The sequence below is a fragment of the Hyla sarda genome, chromosome 4 (assembly GCF_029499605.1).
Source record: "Hyla sarda isolate aHylSar1 chromosome 4, aHylSar1.hap1, whole genome shotgun sequence".
In the NCBI taxonomy this organism is placed as follows: Eukaryota; Metazoa; Chordata; class Amphibia; order Anura; family Hylidae; genus Hyla; species Hyla sarda.
In genome coordinates this window covers 218604654-218623008 of record NC_079192.1, presented here as the reverse complement: position 1 = coordinate 218623008, position 18355 = coordinate 218604654, and the positions used below count along the sequence as shown (strand labels likewise).

Genomic DNA, 18355 nt, shown 5'->3' with positions numbered 1-18355 from the left:
CCAACAATTAAAATCACTTAAAATCCACAAACAATTCAGGGGAGGAATGTAATCCTACAACCCCCACCCCCATGATCGGGATGGTAGGATTACATTCTTCCCCTGGGTTGTTTGTGGATTTTAAGTAATTTTAATTGTTGGTGTAATGCTTGTGTTCAATAAAGTTTTCGAATTTTGTATATATTCTTGGTGTGCATCCTTGTTATTGTAGCCAGCTTTTCTGTCTCTTTAATAATATTTGTGCACCCTTCTATACATAGGGCTGTGCCCGTCGCTTTCTTGTTATAGTCTAGGACTGGATAGGACATGTCTGCAATATTCTATATATAGAAGTAGGTGACCGTGGTCCTAAGTCCTCCTAGGGCCACAGATGAAGAGGAACAGAATAAGGGGTTAACTAGAAGCGAGGATGAAGGGAAAGATAGCAAATAATTTGTGTAAAAGAATTTTTTATTTATTTAATTTTAATGTTCGTGTTCCTCAACCAAGTTTTCCAACCATGGTGCCTCCAGCTATTGCAAACTACAACTGGGAAACACCGTCCTAGACAGTTATGGGTAAAAAAAAAAAACGTCAACAGGAAGCGACGCACTAATAACACCGGAAACCGTCGCCGCGAGGTGAGTCACACATGAACCTGGATACGCGTCACTGAGAGATCTACTTCCGGTGCCGTGTCTGTTATGTTGCGGTCGCTTAGCAACGGAGAACGCTGAGAGTATGGCAGCCGGACGGGCACAGGAAGCGGAGGGTTACCTAAAAGAACACAAAATAATGGAGCTGGTGAACAACCTGACAAGTCTCCTCCTGTATCACCGGCCTGGTAATGTACCAGCCAGCGCATTCACTGTATAGGTCCAGTTTATTTCAGAGAGGAGAGGGGGCATTGTGAGAAGTTGGCATCATCCCTGGCATCGAGGAATGTGGAATAACCTTTTACTATAGTGAAGTATTCAGTTCTAAGTAATGAGAACAATAGTGATCTAGGGAGTCGTACCAAGGCAGAACTACTTTATACTGCAGTGTTTTCCAACCAGGGTGCCTCCAGCTGTTGCAAAACTTCAACTTCCACCATGCTCGGACAGCCGAAGGCTGTCCGGGCATGCTGGAAGTTGTAGTTTTGCAACAGCTGGAGGCACCCTGGTTGGAAAACACTGAAGTCAGCACTTAAATAGCAAAAAGATCTCAGCGATATAGGGGGAGATTTATCAAAACCTGCGCAGGGGAAAAGTGGAGCCGTGTTCCACAACAACCATCAGATCATTTTTCTTTTTTTTTTCTTTCAGAGGCTTTAAAAAAATAAATACATAAAAAATTATAATAATAAAGAAGCCATCTGACTGGTTGCTATGGGCAACTGCTCTACTTTTCCTCTGTACAGGTTTTGATAAATCTCCCCCATAGTAGTGCTGGGCAGTATCACTGTATTTTTGTAAGTTATGGCGGTTCCAAAGTATTTAACGGCCCGCAACTTAAAGGGGTTATCCAGGAAAAAAACTTATATACTGGCTTCAGAAAGTTAAACAGATTTGTAATCTTAATCCTTTCAGTACTTATGAGCTTCTGAAGTTAACGTTGTTCTTTTCTGTCTAAGTGCTCTCTGATGACACGAGTCTCGGGAACTGCCCAGTTTAGAAGCAAATCCCCATAGCAAACCTCTTCTAAACTGGGCGGTTCCTGAGACACGTGTCATCAGAGAGCACTTAGACAGAAAAGAACAACCTTAACTTCAGAAGCTCAAAAGTACTGAAAGGATTAAGATTTTTTAATAGAAGTAATTTACAAATCTGTTTAACGCTCTGGAGCCAGTTGATATATAAAAAAAAAAAAGTTTTTTCCTGGATAACCCCTTTAATCATTTAAAGCGCCGGCAACCCGCAACTTGTTCATTTAAAGCACTGCTGCCCGCAACTTAATCATTTAAAGCGCCGGCGACCTGCAACTCATTCATTTAAAGCGCCGGCGGCTCACAGGAGGACAGGGAGAACATATGATTAGTTCCCCAATGTGGGGACAGCCGCTGCGGCTGATAATTCATTCATTCGGGGAGGAGCCCAACCGGTATTGCGGTATATATTTATATATATATATATATATATATATGTATAAATATATATTTACATTGTACAGAAAAAAAATATTGGTAGTTGGTTTGAACCGGTATACCGCCCAGCACTACCCCATAGTATCTACTAATAGTATGCAGTTATAGGGGGAGATTTATCAAAACCTGTGCAAAGGAAAAGTTGGCCATAGCAACCAATCAGATCGCTTCATTCATTTTGCAGAGGCCTTGGTAAAAATGAAAGAAGCGAGCTGATTGGTTGCTATGGGCAACTGGGCAATTTTTCCTCTGGGCAGGTTTTGATAAATCTTCCCCATAGTAACTATAATGTTATGAAATATTAAGAAAATGTCCACAATGTCTTATTTCAGTCGTTATTCAACCATCTCATCGCCATCATTTGATTTTGCAGAAAGACCCAGAGAATTCCTTATCACACTGCTAGAAAAACTGAAGCTCGCCCGGCTGGCAGATGTGGAATACCCTTGCCTCTTTGATGAGTCTAACGCGGATGCCGTCTTTGGCATTCTGGACCCTTCAGGCCAAGGTTATATAACAGGGACTCAGTACATTGAGGGTAAGACATTGGAAAGTACATGTAGATGTTGTGTCTGTGGTACTTTGTAATAACGTTAGTCAGGTGATTCTGCTGTCCTAAAAGTGGGATATGATAAAGAGATGCAAAGTTTTGTGATCTACAGGTTTATAGGATTTCGGAAAGGATTTGTGAGTAAAAAGCAGAGTGAAAATCCTGACAGGACTCGTAGGAGAGACAGAGAGAGTCCTGCTTACCTCGCCTACACACAGTGAATGACAGTATTGCTTGTATGCACCAATGTAGAAAAGAGGCGGCCAATCTTCCTATGTGTATGGGAGTGAGCAGATCTCTCACTGTCTCTCCAGGATTCACTCACTTTTTAGGCCATATTCACACAGCCAAAAATGTGCAGAATGTCCACCAGATAATGCAGACAGACATTCCGCACATTTTTCCGCTTAAAATGTGCTGTCTCCATAAATGGTAATGCATTTCTGAGTGAAATCTGCAGAAACATTGAACAGGTTTCTGCTGTGTGCCCAGTGAAGCAGAATCCCATTAAAATGAATGGGACTGTGCTGCAGCAGAATTTCCAAGAGGACTATTCCTGATCTGAGGAAGGGAGGGATCCTCCCGAAACGCGTAATCTTGTCCATTTTATTGTTTTTTTTAATAAAATGTCCTGCTGAGGACTTTCCTATTACCTTTGGCATCCGCCTCATCTGTCTACAAGAGTCTGCAGCGCCATACCTGAGGTTTTTTTCCTGCTCTACTTCCTGTATATACGAAAGGAAGCCTAACCACTGTTTAACCAATAAAATATTACCTTTATTTACACTCCATAAAACATATATTACGCATGACCAGGTCCTTTAAAGTGCTATAAATTCCAGTACTATAAAGTGCATGAAGGAAGAGAAATATCACTTGCCAAACCATATATAGATATTAAGTCTGTCACTGTATTAGATGTTAATTTTACATGGGATCATTTATACAGAAAAATCACCAATACTCCATATAACAGCATGTATTGGGGTGGGAGATTAATCTCTCGTTATATGGAGTATTGGTGATTTTTCTGTATAAATGATCCCATGTAAAATTAACATCTAATACAGTGACAGACTTAATATCTATATATGGTTTGGCAAGTGATATTTCTCTTCCTTCATGCACTTTATAGTACTGGAATTTATAGCACTTTAAAGGACCTGGTCATGCGTAATATATGTTTTATGGAGTGTAAATAAAGGTAATATTTTATTGGTTAAACAGTGGTTAGGCTCCCTCTCTTCTTTTCGTATATAAATTTTCCTGCATGTAGTTATGATTTTTTCAGAAGTACGACAAAATCAAACCTATATAAGTAGGGTATCATTTTAATCGTATGGACCTACAGAATAAAGGGAGGGTGTCATTTTTACCGAAACGGCAGCCCCCAAAAGTTACAAAATGGTGTTTGTATATTTTTTTCTATTTTATTGCACAATGATTTATTTTTCTGTTTTGCCGCAGATTTTTGGGTAAAATGACTGATGTCATTACAAAGTAGAATTGGTGGCACAAAACATAAGCCATCATATGGATTTTTAGGTGGAAAATTGAAAGGGTTATGATTTTTAAAAGGTAAGGAGGAAAAAATAAAAATGCTGAGTCCTTAAGGGGTTAAGGGTAGGGTCACACAGCGCATATGCAGCGTATTTCCCGCTGCCTATTTTCTCTCAGTGTTAAATACGCTGGTATGCGCTGTGTGTGACCCTACCTTTAAAAGGTGTCAGAAAGTTAAACAGATTTGTAAATTACTTCTATTAAAAAAATCTTAATCCTTCCAGTACTTTTTAGGGGCTGTATACTACAGAGAAAATGTTTTTCTTTTTGGATTTCTCTTATGTCACGACCTCAGTGCTCTCTGTTGGCCTCTGCTGTCCATTTTAGGAACTGTCCAGAGCAGGTGAAAATTCCCATAGCAAACATATGCTGCTCTAGACAGTTCCTAAAATGGACAGCAGAGAGCACTGTGGTCGTGGCATCAGAGAAATCCAAAATGAAAAACATTTCTCTGTAGTATACAGCCCCTAAAAAGTACTGGAAGGATTAAGATTTTTTAAATAGAAGTAATTTACAAATCTGTTTAACTTACTGACACCATTTGATTAAAAATAAAAAAGTTTTCCACAGGAGTACCCCTTTAAGATTAAACTTCCCAAAATGCAGATTGCCATTGCAAACTCTGAGCAGACACTTAGTCATCACAGAACAAGGAGAGATTTGCCTGCCAAACTGTGAATGGGTGGCAATACTTGCTGTAATTCGGGACCAGTTAACAATAAGTAATGCACTGTATACTTTGCTATACGTAAAAGATTTACCTGTATTATATACACTTAATTTTTTTTTCTTCTGTGCAGCTTTAAAAACTCTGGGTGTAGATGTTAGTAACTTACCTTCTCCTCCTGAGAAAATTACACAGGAAGTCTTCAAACATGATATGTAAGTATTATGTGCAAAATACATATGTTTATTACTAAGGAATATGTCTGTTGTAGTTCATTGGTATAACAGCCAATCACACATCACAAAGCAGCTCCCCATAACAACCAGTCAGATCCCAGCCTTCAAACTGTAACCTGCACTGGGGATTTTATTGGTTTCTCTACTTTTTACCAGCGTGGTTTTTCCTTAATAAAGCACCAGGTGTTCAGTGGGCAGGTGTCTCTACAGCAGAACCATCCACATAGTTGGGTCCCACAGGGTTAGGGTGGTTGTTGGCAGAGTGGTTTGAAACCATGTGATTTACCTGTACAAGTTGTGCAGCTAAAATAACCTTAAAAATACTGCAGAAATTTGTGGTAAAATCACGCAGCACAAACGGCTACATTCATGGGATTGATAAAATATTTTCAAGAAGCATCCCATTTATATTGTTCTGCTCTTATAACAGGGAACAATGGAAGTGAAAAACACAAGTGTGAACATAGCCTAAGCAGTTTAACTTTGGTTAGGGGAAAAAAAGTAGGTTAGCAGAAAACAAAGGAAAAAAAAAAAACATAGCTAGGCTATTATATACTATTCAAAAATGGTTTGGATGATTTAACCCCTTAAGGACCCTTGACGTACGCGTACGCCATGGAGAATTCCGGTCCCCGCCGGGCGGGGACCGGACCGGGGTGACTGCTGAAATCGTTCAGCAGGCATCCCGTGCAAACGCCCAGGGGGGTCATTAACCCCCCCCATGTCGCCGATCGCGGCAAATCGCAAGTGAATTCACACTTGCGATTACGGGTCTATGGTGACCCGAAGACCCGGAATAGAAGGGGGATCGCAGTTGTCTAAGACACCCACGATCCCCCTGTAGCGATAGGGGTGCCACCCCTCCTATCCCTGCTATTGGTGGTCTAGACGCGACCACCAATAGCAGATCGGGGGCGGGGGGGGGGATAACTTTCGGGGGGGAACGGAAGGAGACCGGCGCCGAAGATCCACTTACTGATCCGGGCGGGTGTCGGAGGCAGCGGGCGACGGAGATCGGCGGGAGGCAATGACGTGCAGCTGGATCCGACGGAAGCCGGTGTGTTGCCTAGCAACATCCGGAGGGTACAGTTTGAGACCATTATACAGTGGTCTCTAACTGTAGCCCTCCAGATGTTGCAAAACTACAACTCCCAGCATGCCCAGACAGCTGTTTGGGCATGCTGGAATATGTAGTTTTGCAACAGCTGGAGGGCTACAGTTAGAGACCACTATACAGTGATCTCTAAACTGTATTCCTCCAGATCTTACAAAACTACAACTCCTAGCATGCCCAAACAACTGTTTGCTGTCTGGGCATGCTGGGATTTGTAGTTTTGCAACAGCTGGAGGACCACAGTTTGGAGATCACTTTGCAGTGTTCTCTAAAACTGTAGCCCTCCAGATGTTGCAAAACTGCAAATCCCAGCATGCCCAAAAAGCTGTCTCGGCATGCTGGGAGTTGTAGTTGCGTACCTCCAGCTATTGCATAACTACATCTCCCAGCATGCCCTTCGGCGATCAGTACATGCTGGGAGTTGTCGTTTTGCAACAGCTGGAGGCACACTGGTTGGAAAATACTGAGTTAGGTAACAGAACCTAACTGAAGGTTTTCCAACCAGTGTGCCTCCAGCTGTTGCAAAAGTACAACTCCCAGCATGCACGGTCTGTCAGTACATGCTGGGAGTTGTAGTTTTGAAACAGCTGGAGGTTTGCCCCCCCATGTGAACATACAGGGTACATTTACACAAGCAGGTTTACAGTAAGTTTCCTGCTTCAAGTTTGGGCTGCGGCAAATTTTTCGCCGCAGCGCAAACTCCTAGCGGGAAACTCACAGTAACACGCCAGTGCGAATGTACTCTAAAAACACAACACTACACTAACACATAATAAAGGGTAAAACACAACATATATACCCCCTGTACACTGCCCCCCCCCAATAAAAATGTAAAACGTATTGTATGGCAGTGTTTCCAAAACGGAGCCTCCAGCTGTTGCAAAACAACAACTCCCAGCATTTCCGGACAGCCACTGAGTGTCCAGGCATGCTGGGAATTTAGCAACAGCTGGAGGCACCCTGTTTGGGAATCACTGGCGTAGAATACCCCTATGTCCACCCCTATGTAATCCCTAATTTAGTCCTCAAATGTGCATGGAGCTCTCTCACTGTCGTATTTCAAGGAAACAGTTTAGGGCCACATATGGGGTATTTCCGTAATCGGGAGAAATTGCACTACAAATTTTGGGGGGCTTTTTCTCCTTTTACCCCTTATGAAAAGGAAAAGTTGGGGGCTACACCAGCTTGTTAGTGTAAAAAAATAAAACATTTTACACTAACATGCTGGTGTTGCCCCATACTTTTTATTTTCACAAGTGATAAAAGGAAAAAAAGACCCCCAAAATTTGTTACGCAATTTCTCCTGAGTGCGGAAATACCCCATATGTGGGCGTAAAATGCTCGGGGGGCGCACAACAAGGCTCAGGAGTGAGAGCGCACCATGTACATTTGAGGCCTAAATTGGTGATTTGCACAGCGGTGGCTGATTTTACAGCGGTTTTGCCATAAACGCAAAAAAAGAAGTACCCACATGTGACCCCATTTTGAAAACTACACCCCTCACGTAATGTAATAAGGAGTACAGTGAGCATTTACGCCCCACAGGGGTCTGACAGATTTTTGGAACAGTGGTCCGTGAAAATGAAAAATTTAATTTTTCATTTGCACAGCCCACTGTTCCAAAGATCTGTCAAACGCCAGTGGGGTGTAAATACTCACTGCACCCCTTATTAAATTCTGTGAGGGGTGTAGTTTCCAAAATGGGGTCACATGTGGTGGGGGGGTCCACTGTTCTGGCACCACGGGGGGCTTTGTAAATGCACATGGCCCCTGACTTCCATTCCAAACAATTTTTTTCCCAAAAGCTCAATGGCGCTCCTTCTCTTCTGAGCATTGTAGTACGCCCGCAGTGCACTTGACTTCCACACATGGGGTATTTCCATACTCAGAAGAGATGGGGTTACACATTTTGGGGGGTATTTTGTCCTATTACCCCTTGTAAAAAAAAATTATTTGAGGGAAAACTAGCATTTTAGTGGAAAAAAAAAATAAAAATCATTTACACATCCAACTTTAACGAAAAGTCGTCAAACACCTGTGGGGTGTTAAGGCTCACTGGACCCCTTGTTACGTGCCTTGAGGGGGGTAGTTTCCAAAATAGTATGCAATGTGTTTTTTTTTTTGCTTTCCTGGCACCATAGTGGCTTCCTAAATGGGACATGCCCCCCAAAAACCATTGCAGCAAAATTTGCTTTTCAAAAGCCAAATGTGACTCCTCCTCTTCTGAGCATTGTAGTGCGACCGCAGTGCACTTGACGTCCACATATGGGGTATTTCCATACTCAGAAGAGATGGGGTTACAAATTTTGGGGGGCATTTTCTCCTATTATCCCTTGCAAAAAAATTTAATTTGAGGGAAAACTAGCATTTTAGTGAAAGAAATAAATAAAATCATTTACATATCCAACTTTAACGAAAAGTCGTCAAACACCTGTGGGGTGTTAAGGCTCACTGGACCCCTTGTTACGTGCCTTGAGGGGTGTAGTTTTCAAAATAGTATGCAATGTGTTTTTTTTTTTTTTTGCTGTTCTGGCACTATAGCGGCTTCCTAAATGTGGCATGCCCCCCAAAAACCATTTCAGAAAAATTCTCCAAAATCCCACTGTCGCTCCTTCCCTTCTGAGCCCTTTACTGCGCCCGCCAAACACTTGACATACACATATGAGGTGCTCGAGAGAAATTGGGTTACACATTTTAGGAAGATTTCTCTCCTTTTACCCCTTGTAAAAATTCAATAACTGGGTCTACAAGAACATGCGAGTGTAAAAAATGAAGATTTTGAATTTTCTCTTTCAATTTGCTGCTATTCCTGTGAAACCTAAAGGGTTAACAAACCTTTTGAATGTCATTTTGAATACTTTGAGGGGTGCAGTTTTTATAATGGGGTCATTTGTGGGGTATTTCTAATAAGAAGGCCCTTCAAATCCACTTCAAAACAGAACTGGTCCCTGAAAATTTTTGATTTTGCTGCTATACTTTGAAGCCCTCTGGTGTCTTACAAAAGTAAAAACATGTCAACTTTATGGTGCAAACATAAAGTAGACATATTGTATATGTGAATCAATGTATAATTTATTTGGAATATTCATTTTCCTTATAAGCAGAGAGCTTCAAAGTTAAAAAAAATTCAAAATTTTCAGTTTTTTCATCAAATTTTGGCATTTTTCACCAAGAAATGATGCAAGTATCGACAAAATGTTACCACTAACATAAAGTAGAATATGTCACGAAAAAAACTATCTCGGAATCAGAATGAAAGGTAAAAGCATCCCAGAGTTATTAATGCTTAAAGTGACAGTGGTCAGATGTGCAAAAAATGGCCGTGTCCTACAGTGAAAATTGGCTGGGTCCTTAAGGGGTTAAAGAGAACTTGAGTTGTTACTTTACTCCCAATCACTACTCTAACAGAACCTACTTATGAATATTTATCCGGCCTCTGCAGTGATGTAATTTAAAAGGAATAGAAAAACAGATCTAATTTCTTTTAAAGCCCACTCCCTGACTGTCTCCAGGTTGGGTGTGGTTCTGCAGCTCAGTTGTTTTGAAGTGAATGAACTTGTAATACTACACCCAACCTGGGGACAGTCAGGGAGCTGTTTTTAAAAGAAATTAGTTCTGTTTTTCTATTTCTGGATAACCCCTTTAAGGTCACTCCTCACTGCAAAGGGTCAGATGAATATTCATGAGTAGGTGCTGTTAGTGGTTGTGGAGATCAGTGGACCTAGATGTAAAGTAACACCCCCAGTGCGCCGAATGCCCTAATTTACATAAATACATGTTACTGAGAAATGGTGGAGGGGAGCGGTACAATGTTAATAGTATATAGTCCTCTTAGTCCATATCAGCAGTTTCCCTGTAGAGTATTCTTGAAAAAAATGAAGAAAATGCTAGTAAACATTACATTGCACTTTAAGAATAAATTCCCCAGATATTAGGCTAAGTTTACATCACATTGGGGAAATTGGTTCTTATTTATGTTGTATTAGATCAAATAGAGGATTTCATTTAGGCAGAAGGGGAGGAGAAACATTCCCCAATAATCTCTTGTGCTGTTATTTGATCCTCCTTTTGATTTAAAAAAAAAAAATGTGCAAGAATAAATCTCCAGAATATGTTATAAACCAAGACTTAGTGGAAATTTGCACATTGATGTATGTAGGTCGAGAATGTATTATATTTTGATTTGACTTAAGCCTAAATAGCATTTTCACTAACAGACGTTATTCATTCACAGGAGGATTCATCTAAAAAAGTCTTCTGCAACATTTAAGACCTAGGTCCTCTGCGGTCCAGCACTGTTGTGGTTAAGTTTTATATTTAATAAAATGACTTATTACTAAAGATTGTTCCACTTGGCCAAAGTGGTGCTGACTCTTTTTCCATGAACTAAAGATTGTTCCGTGTTGTACAGGATCCTGCGCAGATTTGATGCGCAGGATTTGTAACTGCAGATTAGAAGTTGTGCTCAGTCATTTAGTTTACATTGAAATCTGCAGCAGTAAATCCTGCGCATCAAATCTGCGCCGTGTGACATGTTGAGAAGTTACATATTACTGATATTCATTTCTAGCCTGTTTATGAATTACATAAGCCATTGGTTACGGACTGTGTGCCATCACAGCCATGTTACATACATTACATTTAGCATACTACATCTTTACACGTTTATTACTTTCCATACATGAAAGGTGATGGAATTTGTATGACACTATTTTTGCCTGTTCCCACAATGATCCTATCTAAACAAAAAATTCCATACAAAATTCTTTCATTAACCCCTTCAGGACCAAGCCCATTTTGGCCTTAAGGACCAGAGCGTTTTTTGCACATCTGACCACTGTCACTTTAAACATTAATAACTCTGGAATGCTTTTAGTTATCATTCTGATTCCGAGATTGTTTTTTCGTGACATATTCTACTTTAACATGGTGGTAAATTTTTGTGCTAACTTGCATCCTTTCCTTGTGAAAAATCCTAAAATTTGATGAAAAATTTGAAAATTTTGCATTTTTCTAACTTTGAAGCTCTCTGCTTGTAAGGAAAATGTATATTACAAATAAAAAAAATTTTTATTCACATATACAATATGTCTACTTTATGTCTGCATCATAAAAGTGACGTGTTTTTACTTTTGGAAGACACCAGAGAGCTTCAAAGTTCAGCAGCAATTTTCCAATTTTTCACAAAATTTTCAAACTCACTATTTTTCAGGGACCAGTTCAGGTTTGAAGTGGATTTGAAGGGTCTTCATCTTAGAAATACCCCACAAAAGACCCCATTATAAAAACTGCACCCCTCAAAGTATTCAAAATGACATTCAGACAGCATTTTAACCCTTTAGGTGTTTCACAGGAATAGAAGCAAAGTGAAATTCACAATCTTCATTTTTTACACTCGCATGTTCTTGTAGACCCAATTTTTGAATTTTTACAAGGGGTAAAAGGAGAAAATGTATACTTATATTTGTAGCCCAATTTCTCTTGAGTAAGCACATACCTCATATGTCTATGTAAATTGTTCGGCGGGCGCAGTAGAGGGCTCAGAAGGGAAAGAGCGACAAGGGGATTTTGGAGAGTACGTTTTTCTGAAATGGTTTTTGGGGGGCATGTTGCATTTAGGAAGCCCCTATGGTGCCAGAACAGCAAAAAACCCTCACACGGCATACCATTTTGGAAACTAGACCCCTTGAGGAACATAACAAGGAATAAAGTGAGCCTTAATACCCCACAGGTGTTTCACGACTTTTGCATATGTAAAAAAAAAATTATTTTTTTTCACTAAAATGTGTGTTTCCCCCCAAATTTCACATTTTTCCAAGGGTTAATAGCAGGAAATACCCCCAATATTTGTAACCCCTTCTCTTCTGAGTATGGAGGTACCCCATAAGTTGACCTGAAGTGCACTATGGGCGAACTACAATGCTCAGAAGAGAAGGAGTCATATTTGGCTTTTTGAGAGCAAATTTTGCTCGGGGGGCATGTCGCATTTAGGAAGCCCCTATGGTGCCAGAACAGCAAAAAAAAAAAACACATGGCATATCATTTTGGAAACGAGACCCCTTGAGGAACGTAACAAGGGATACAGTGAGCATTTGCCCCCCACTGGTGTCTGACAGATCTTTGGAACAGTGGGCTGTACAAGTTTTCATTTTCACGGACCACTGTTCCAAAGATCCGTCAGACACCTGTGGGGGGTAAATTCTCACTGCACCCCTCATTACATTCCGTGAGGGGTGTCGTTTCCGAAATGGGGTCACATGTGGGGTTTTGTTTTTTTTGCGTTTGTCAAAACCGCTGTAACAATCAGCCACCCCTGTGCAAATCACCTCAAATGTACATGGTGCACTCTCCCTTCTGGGCCTTGTTGTGCGCCCCCAGAGCACTTTGCGCTCACATATGGGGTATCTCTGTAGTCGGGAGAAATTGCGTTACAAATTTTGGGGGGCTTTTTTCCCTTTTACCTCTTGTGAAAATGTAAAGTATAGGGCAACATCAGCATGTTAGTGTAAAAAATTTAATTTTTTTACACAAACATTCTGGTGTAGACCCCAACATTTCCTTTTCATGAAGGGTTAAAGAAGAAAAAGCCCCCCAAACCTTGTAACGCAATTTCTCCCGAGTACGGCGATACCCCATATGTCGCCCTAAACTGTTACCTTGAAATACGACAGGGCTCCAAAGTGAAAGCGCCGTGCGCATTTGAGGCCTAAATTAGGGATTTGCATAGGGGTGGACATAGGGGTATTCTACGCCAGTGATTCCCAAACAGGGTGCCTCCAGCTGTTGCAAAACTCCCAGCATGCGTGGACAGTCAACGGCTGTCCGGCAATACTGGGAGTTGTTGTTTTTCAACAGCTGGAGGCTCTGCTTTGGAAACAGTGGCATACCGGACGTTCTTATTGGGGGAGGGGGGCTGTGTAGGGGTATGTGTATTTGTAGTGTTTTTAACTTTTTATTTTATTTTGTGTTAGTGTAGTGTAGTGTTTTTAGGGTACAGTCACATGGGCGGGGGGTTACAGCGAGTTTCCCAGCGCAAAATTTGCTGCATCTCAAGATGCGAGAAACCCACTGTAAAAGCCTCGCCCATGTGAATGTACCCTGTACATTCACAGGGAGGGGGGGTGCACCAGCTGTTGCAAAACCACAACTCCCAGCATGCATGGTCTGTTAGTGCATGCTTGGAGTTATAGTTTTGCAACAGCTGGAGGCACACAGGTTAGGAAACACTGAGTTAGAAACAGACAATGTTTCCCAACCAGTGTGTCTCCAGTTGTTGCAAAACTACAACTCCCAGCATGCCCAGACAGCTGAAGGGCATGCCGGGAGTTGTAGTTCGGCAACATCTGAAGGGCCAGATGTTGCTGAACTAAAACTCCCAGCATGCCTGGACAGTCAGTGCATACTGGGAGTTGTAGTTTTGCAACAGCTGGAAGAGCACAGATTGGAGACCATTATACAATGGTCTCCAAACTGGGGCCCTCCAGATGTTGCAAAACTACAACTCCCAGCATGCATGGTCTGTTAGTGCATGCTGGGAGTTATAGTTTTGCAACAGCTGGAGGCACACAGGTTAGGAAACACTGAGTTAGAAACAATGTTTCCCAACCAGTGTGTCTCCAGTTGTTGCAAAACTACAACTCCCAGCATGCCCAGACAGCTGAAGGGCATGCTGGGAGTTGTAGTTCGGCAACATCTGAAGGGCCAGATGTTGCTGAACTAAAACTCCCAGCATGCCTGGACAGTCAGTGCATACTGGGAGTTGTAGTTTTGCAACAGCTGGAAGAGCACAGATTGGAGACCATTATACAATGGTCTCCAAACTGGGGCCCTCCAGATGTTGCAAAACTACAACTCCCAGCATGCCCAGACAGCCATGCTGGGAGTTGTAGTTTTCAGACTCCTAGAAGCAGCAGTGAAGATCTTCACTGCTGCCTCTGAGGACTACATACTTACCAGCTCGTCCACGTGGCCGGTCCTGCCGCTGCTCCTCGGTCCCGCCAGGTAAGGCCGCCGGTCCCCTGGTGTTCCCCCTCTATGCCGCAGGTCCCTGCGAGCCCCTGCAGCCATCGCCCCCCGTTCTGCCCGACTTCCAGGGTCGGGCAGTGCGGGGAATCTGAACTTTCACCCCAGATCACTGTGATTGGTCCACAGGGACCAATCACAGTGATCGCTGACCAGGACCATCAATGGATGGTCCTGGGGGTGAAGCAGAAGTTGTCCCCTGCTGGAAACAGCGGGACTTCTGCCAGTTAACCCGTGCGTTGCTGCACATCGCCGGGTTAACTGAATGTCATTTATAAACGCCGGGATGCGCGAACGCACTGCACAACCCGGCGTTTATATATGACATTCTGCGGGAAGGGGTTAAGGATGGAGTCACATGTGCTGTGTTTTGCTGCTGCATATTTTGTTACCCATTGACTTCAATGGGTAGGAAAATAAGCAGCAGTAAAATACAAGTGTGACCCTACCATAAGGATGTATTCACACACACAATATCCTGCACAGGATTTAAAGGATTTGCTGCAGAGTTCAATGCCTGAAAACAGCTTCATATCACGCTCATCAAATATGCGCAGGATACTGTACGTGTGAATACACCATAAAAGGGTATATCAGAGTTTGGACATAAACCTTGCAAGTGCTTAATAATCAACATTATAACCCTAATTCTATCCTACACCCCAAGGCTGATTTTACACGAGCAGATTACATGTGCATTTTGTATTTCAGATCCTGGCCTGACCACATTTCTACTGACATGATCTGACAGCTGTCAACTTAAGACCCACAGTCACCACTTGTATTTATAATACAGATGTAGAACTGGCCTACATGTGTATCATTACTTTACTCCCTTACACTGCTGCTTCCTATGTACTCCTCCTCAGCACAGCACGAGTGGGCTTGTCTTCAGCAGCCATGAGGATAGCAGACTACACTTCCATCTACCCCCACACTTATCGCCTCCTGCTGTATTCACCTGGCTTCAGATCAGAAATGCTCCACACTGTTGTTCTCTTCATATTAAGTTACCTCACTGCTGTCACTTCCTTCTTCTCTTCTCAGCAAGCTGAACTACAGGTCATGACCCTAGGCCACAATCTAGAAACATCACATTTTGGGCCAAAATGGGAGATAATGTGGGAAACTACTTAACAAGACTGAATTACTGTACATTGAGGACTTACTTTGCACCATACATTTTTAAATATTACTTTAATAAAACTTTTTCTAGTGTTATTTTTGAAGCTAACCCTTTTGTGTTTAATGTGTCATACCATGTGTTATGCCAAGACATCGTTTCACAGAAAAACCCTAATGACACAAAAAATGGAATATTGGTGTGGCATATTTATATCTAGACTCAAAATAAGGGCCCAGACAGTCACCTACTGGGCAGACTTGAGGAAATGCACTCCTTTAGATGTTTAGTAAGCACGTAAACTGTTCTGCTTATAAAGAGCAAAGTATGTAACAATGGAAATACTTGTAAACTGTAAACTGTTCTGCTTATAAAGAGCAAAGTATGTAAAAATGGAAATACGGTAATGCAGCATCAACTCATGATTATTATCTAGTCAGTAGCTGAAGCTAAAGGAGTTAATAAATGTGCTTTACTTTTGTTGTTGTTAAGTAAATACTTGGCCCGGTGGCTTTAATGTGAAATAGTCTTTGGAATAATAAAAATGGAAATGATTAATATGGGAACTTTTTTTAATGAGTGAATAAACTGGCATTATTGCCTTGAAACAAAACACTACTAGTGGTTCATTCTTTTACCATAGTAGCATATTTGAAGCTGCAATTTAAAGGGGTTGTCTGGTGAAAACTTTTACTGCACTATAGTGCCCGGGCTGCCCAATAAAGGCTTTAACCCCTTAAGGACTCAGCCCATTTTGGCCTTAAGGACTCAGACAATTTAATTTTTACGTTTTCATTTTTTCCTCCTCGCCTTCTAAAAATCATAACTCTTTTATATTTTCATCCACAGACTAGTATGAGGGCTTGTTTTTTGCGCGACCAGTTGTCCTTTGTAATGACATCACTCATTATATCATAAAATGTATGGCGCAACCAAAAAACACTATTTTTGTGGGGAAATTAAAATGAAAAACGCAATTTTGCTAATTTTGGAAGGTTTTGTTTTCACGCCGTACAATTTACGGTAAAAATGACGCGTGTTCTTTATTCTGAGGGTCAATACGATTAAAATGATACCCATTATTATATACTTTTATATTATTGTTGCGCTTAAAAAAAATCACAAACTTTTTAACCAAATTAGTACGTTTATAATCCCTTTATTTTGATGACCTCTAACTTTTTTATTTTTCCGTATAAGTGGCGGTATGGGAGCTCATTTTTTGCGCCATGATCTGTAATTTTTTTTGATACCACATTTGCATATAAAAAACTTTTAATACATTTTTTAATTTTTTTTTTAATAAAATGTATTAAAAAAGTAGGAATTTTGGACTTTTTTTTTTTTTTCGTTCACGCCGTTCACCGTACAGGATCATTAACATTTTATTTTAATAGTTCGGACATTTACGCACGCGGCGATACCAAATATGTCTATAAAAAATGTTTTTTACGCTTTTTGGGGGTAAAATAGGAAAAAACGGACGTTTTACTTTTTTATTGGGGAAGGGGATTTTTCACTTTTTTTTTACTTTTACATTTTTTTTACACTTGAATAGTCCCCATAGGGGACTATTCATAGCAATACCATGATTGCTAATACTGATCTGTTCTATGTATAGGACATAGAACAGATCAGTATTATCGGTCATCTCCTGCTCTGGTCTGCTCGATCACAGACCAGAGCAGGAGACGCCGGAAGCCGCACAGAGGAAGGAGAGGGGACCTCCGTGCGGCGTTATGAATGATCGGATCCCCGCAGCAGCGCTGCGGGCGATCCGATCGTTCATTTAAATCGCGAACTGCCGCAGATGCCGGGATCTGTATTGATCCCGGCACCTGAGGGGTTAATGGCGGACGCCCGCGAGATCGCGGGCGTCGGCCATTGCCGGCGGGTCCCTGGCTGCGATCAGCAGCCGGGATCAGCCGCGCATGACACGGGCATCGCTACGATGCCCGCGGTTATGCATAGGACGTAAATGTACGTCCTGGTGCGTTAAGTACCACCTCACCAGGACGTACATTTACGTCCTGCGTCCTTAAGGGGTTAAAGGGGTACTCCGGGGCTTAGACATCTTATCCCCTATCCAAAGGATAGGGGATAAGATGCCTGATTGCAGGAGTCTGGCCGATGGGGACCCCCGGGATCTTGCACGCGGCACCCCATTTGTAATCAGTCCCCGGCGCGTGTTCGCTCTGGGTCTGATTACCGGCGACTACCCCGTTTGTAATCAGTGACAGCTATCCTGCCCCCTCCCGTAGGCTTGCATTGAGGGGCGGCGTGTGACGTCACGCCTCCGCCCCCGTGTGACGTCACGCCTCCGCCCCTCAATGCAAGCCTACAGGAAGGGGGCATGATAGCTGTCACTGATTACAAACGGGGTGCCGCGTGCAAGATCACGGGGGTCCCCAGCAGTGGGACTTCCGCGATCAGGCATCTTATCCCCTATCCTTTGGATAGGGGATAAGATGTCTAAGCACTGGAGTACCCCTTTAACTCACCTTGCTCCCTGGTAGCCTCTTGTATCAGGGCACCCTTTCTGCGGATGGGTCTCTGCTGGTCTTCGGCTTCCCAGAGCTGTAGATGTGATAACATCGCTCAGCCAATCATTCAAACATCCATACATTGGCTCCAACACCAGACCCAACTACTGTTTCACTAAACAGATTGTCAGAAAATGATTTGTTCAACGTTTGGGGCTCAGTAGAACCACACTCGTCCAGGTGAGTAAAAAAAACACCTAACATTTGTTTTGTTTTACTATGGAAGGATACTATCATATATAGTTAAAGAGTACCTGTCACCAAATAAAACTTTTTATATAGTGTTCCTTGTATAATTAGCAGACACTTTCCCATTCACTTGCTTTTAACCCCTTAAGGACCGGAGGTTTTTCCGTTTTTGCATTTTCGTTTTTTGCTCCTTGCCTTTAAAAAATCATAACTCTTTCAAATTTACACCTAAAAATCCATATGATGG

The 18355-nt window shown here is 42.0% G+C and overlaps 1 protein-coding gene across 5 annotated transcripts in view; it reads left to right on the top strand.

Annotated features, from left to right (window-relative positions):
• Positions 1-653: 653 nt before the first annotated feature.
• EFCAB10 (EF-hand calcium binding domain 10) overlaps positions 654-18355 on the top strand; it is a 27922-nt gene continuing 10220 nt past the window's right edge. Inside the window, exons 1-5 of one of the 5 annotated variants that reach the window (XM_056573542.1) lie at positions 654-823; positions 2478-2642; positions 5015-5096; positions 10466-10534; positions 14965-15984. In XM_056573542.1, coding sequence (XP_056429517.1) covers positions 721-823; positions 2478-2642; positions 5015-5096; positions 10466-10508 — 393 coding nt within the window. In that variant the 5' untranslated portion in view covers positions 654-720 and the 3' untranslated portion in view covers positions 10509-10534; positions 14965-15984. Of the gene's footprint in view, positions 824-2477; positions 2643-5014; positions 5097-10465; positions 10575-14964; positions 15985-18355 lie in introns of those variants that run through there. The other 4 variants (XM_056573543.1, XM_056573544.1, XM_056573541.1 and 1 more) reach the window with 4 other exon arrangements.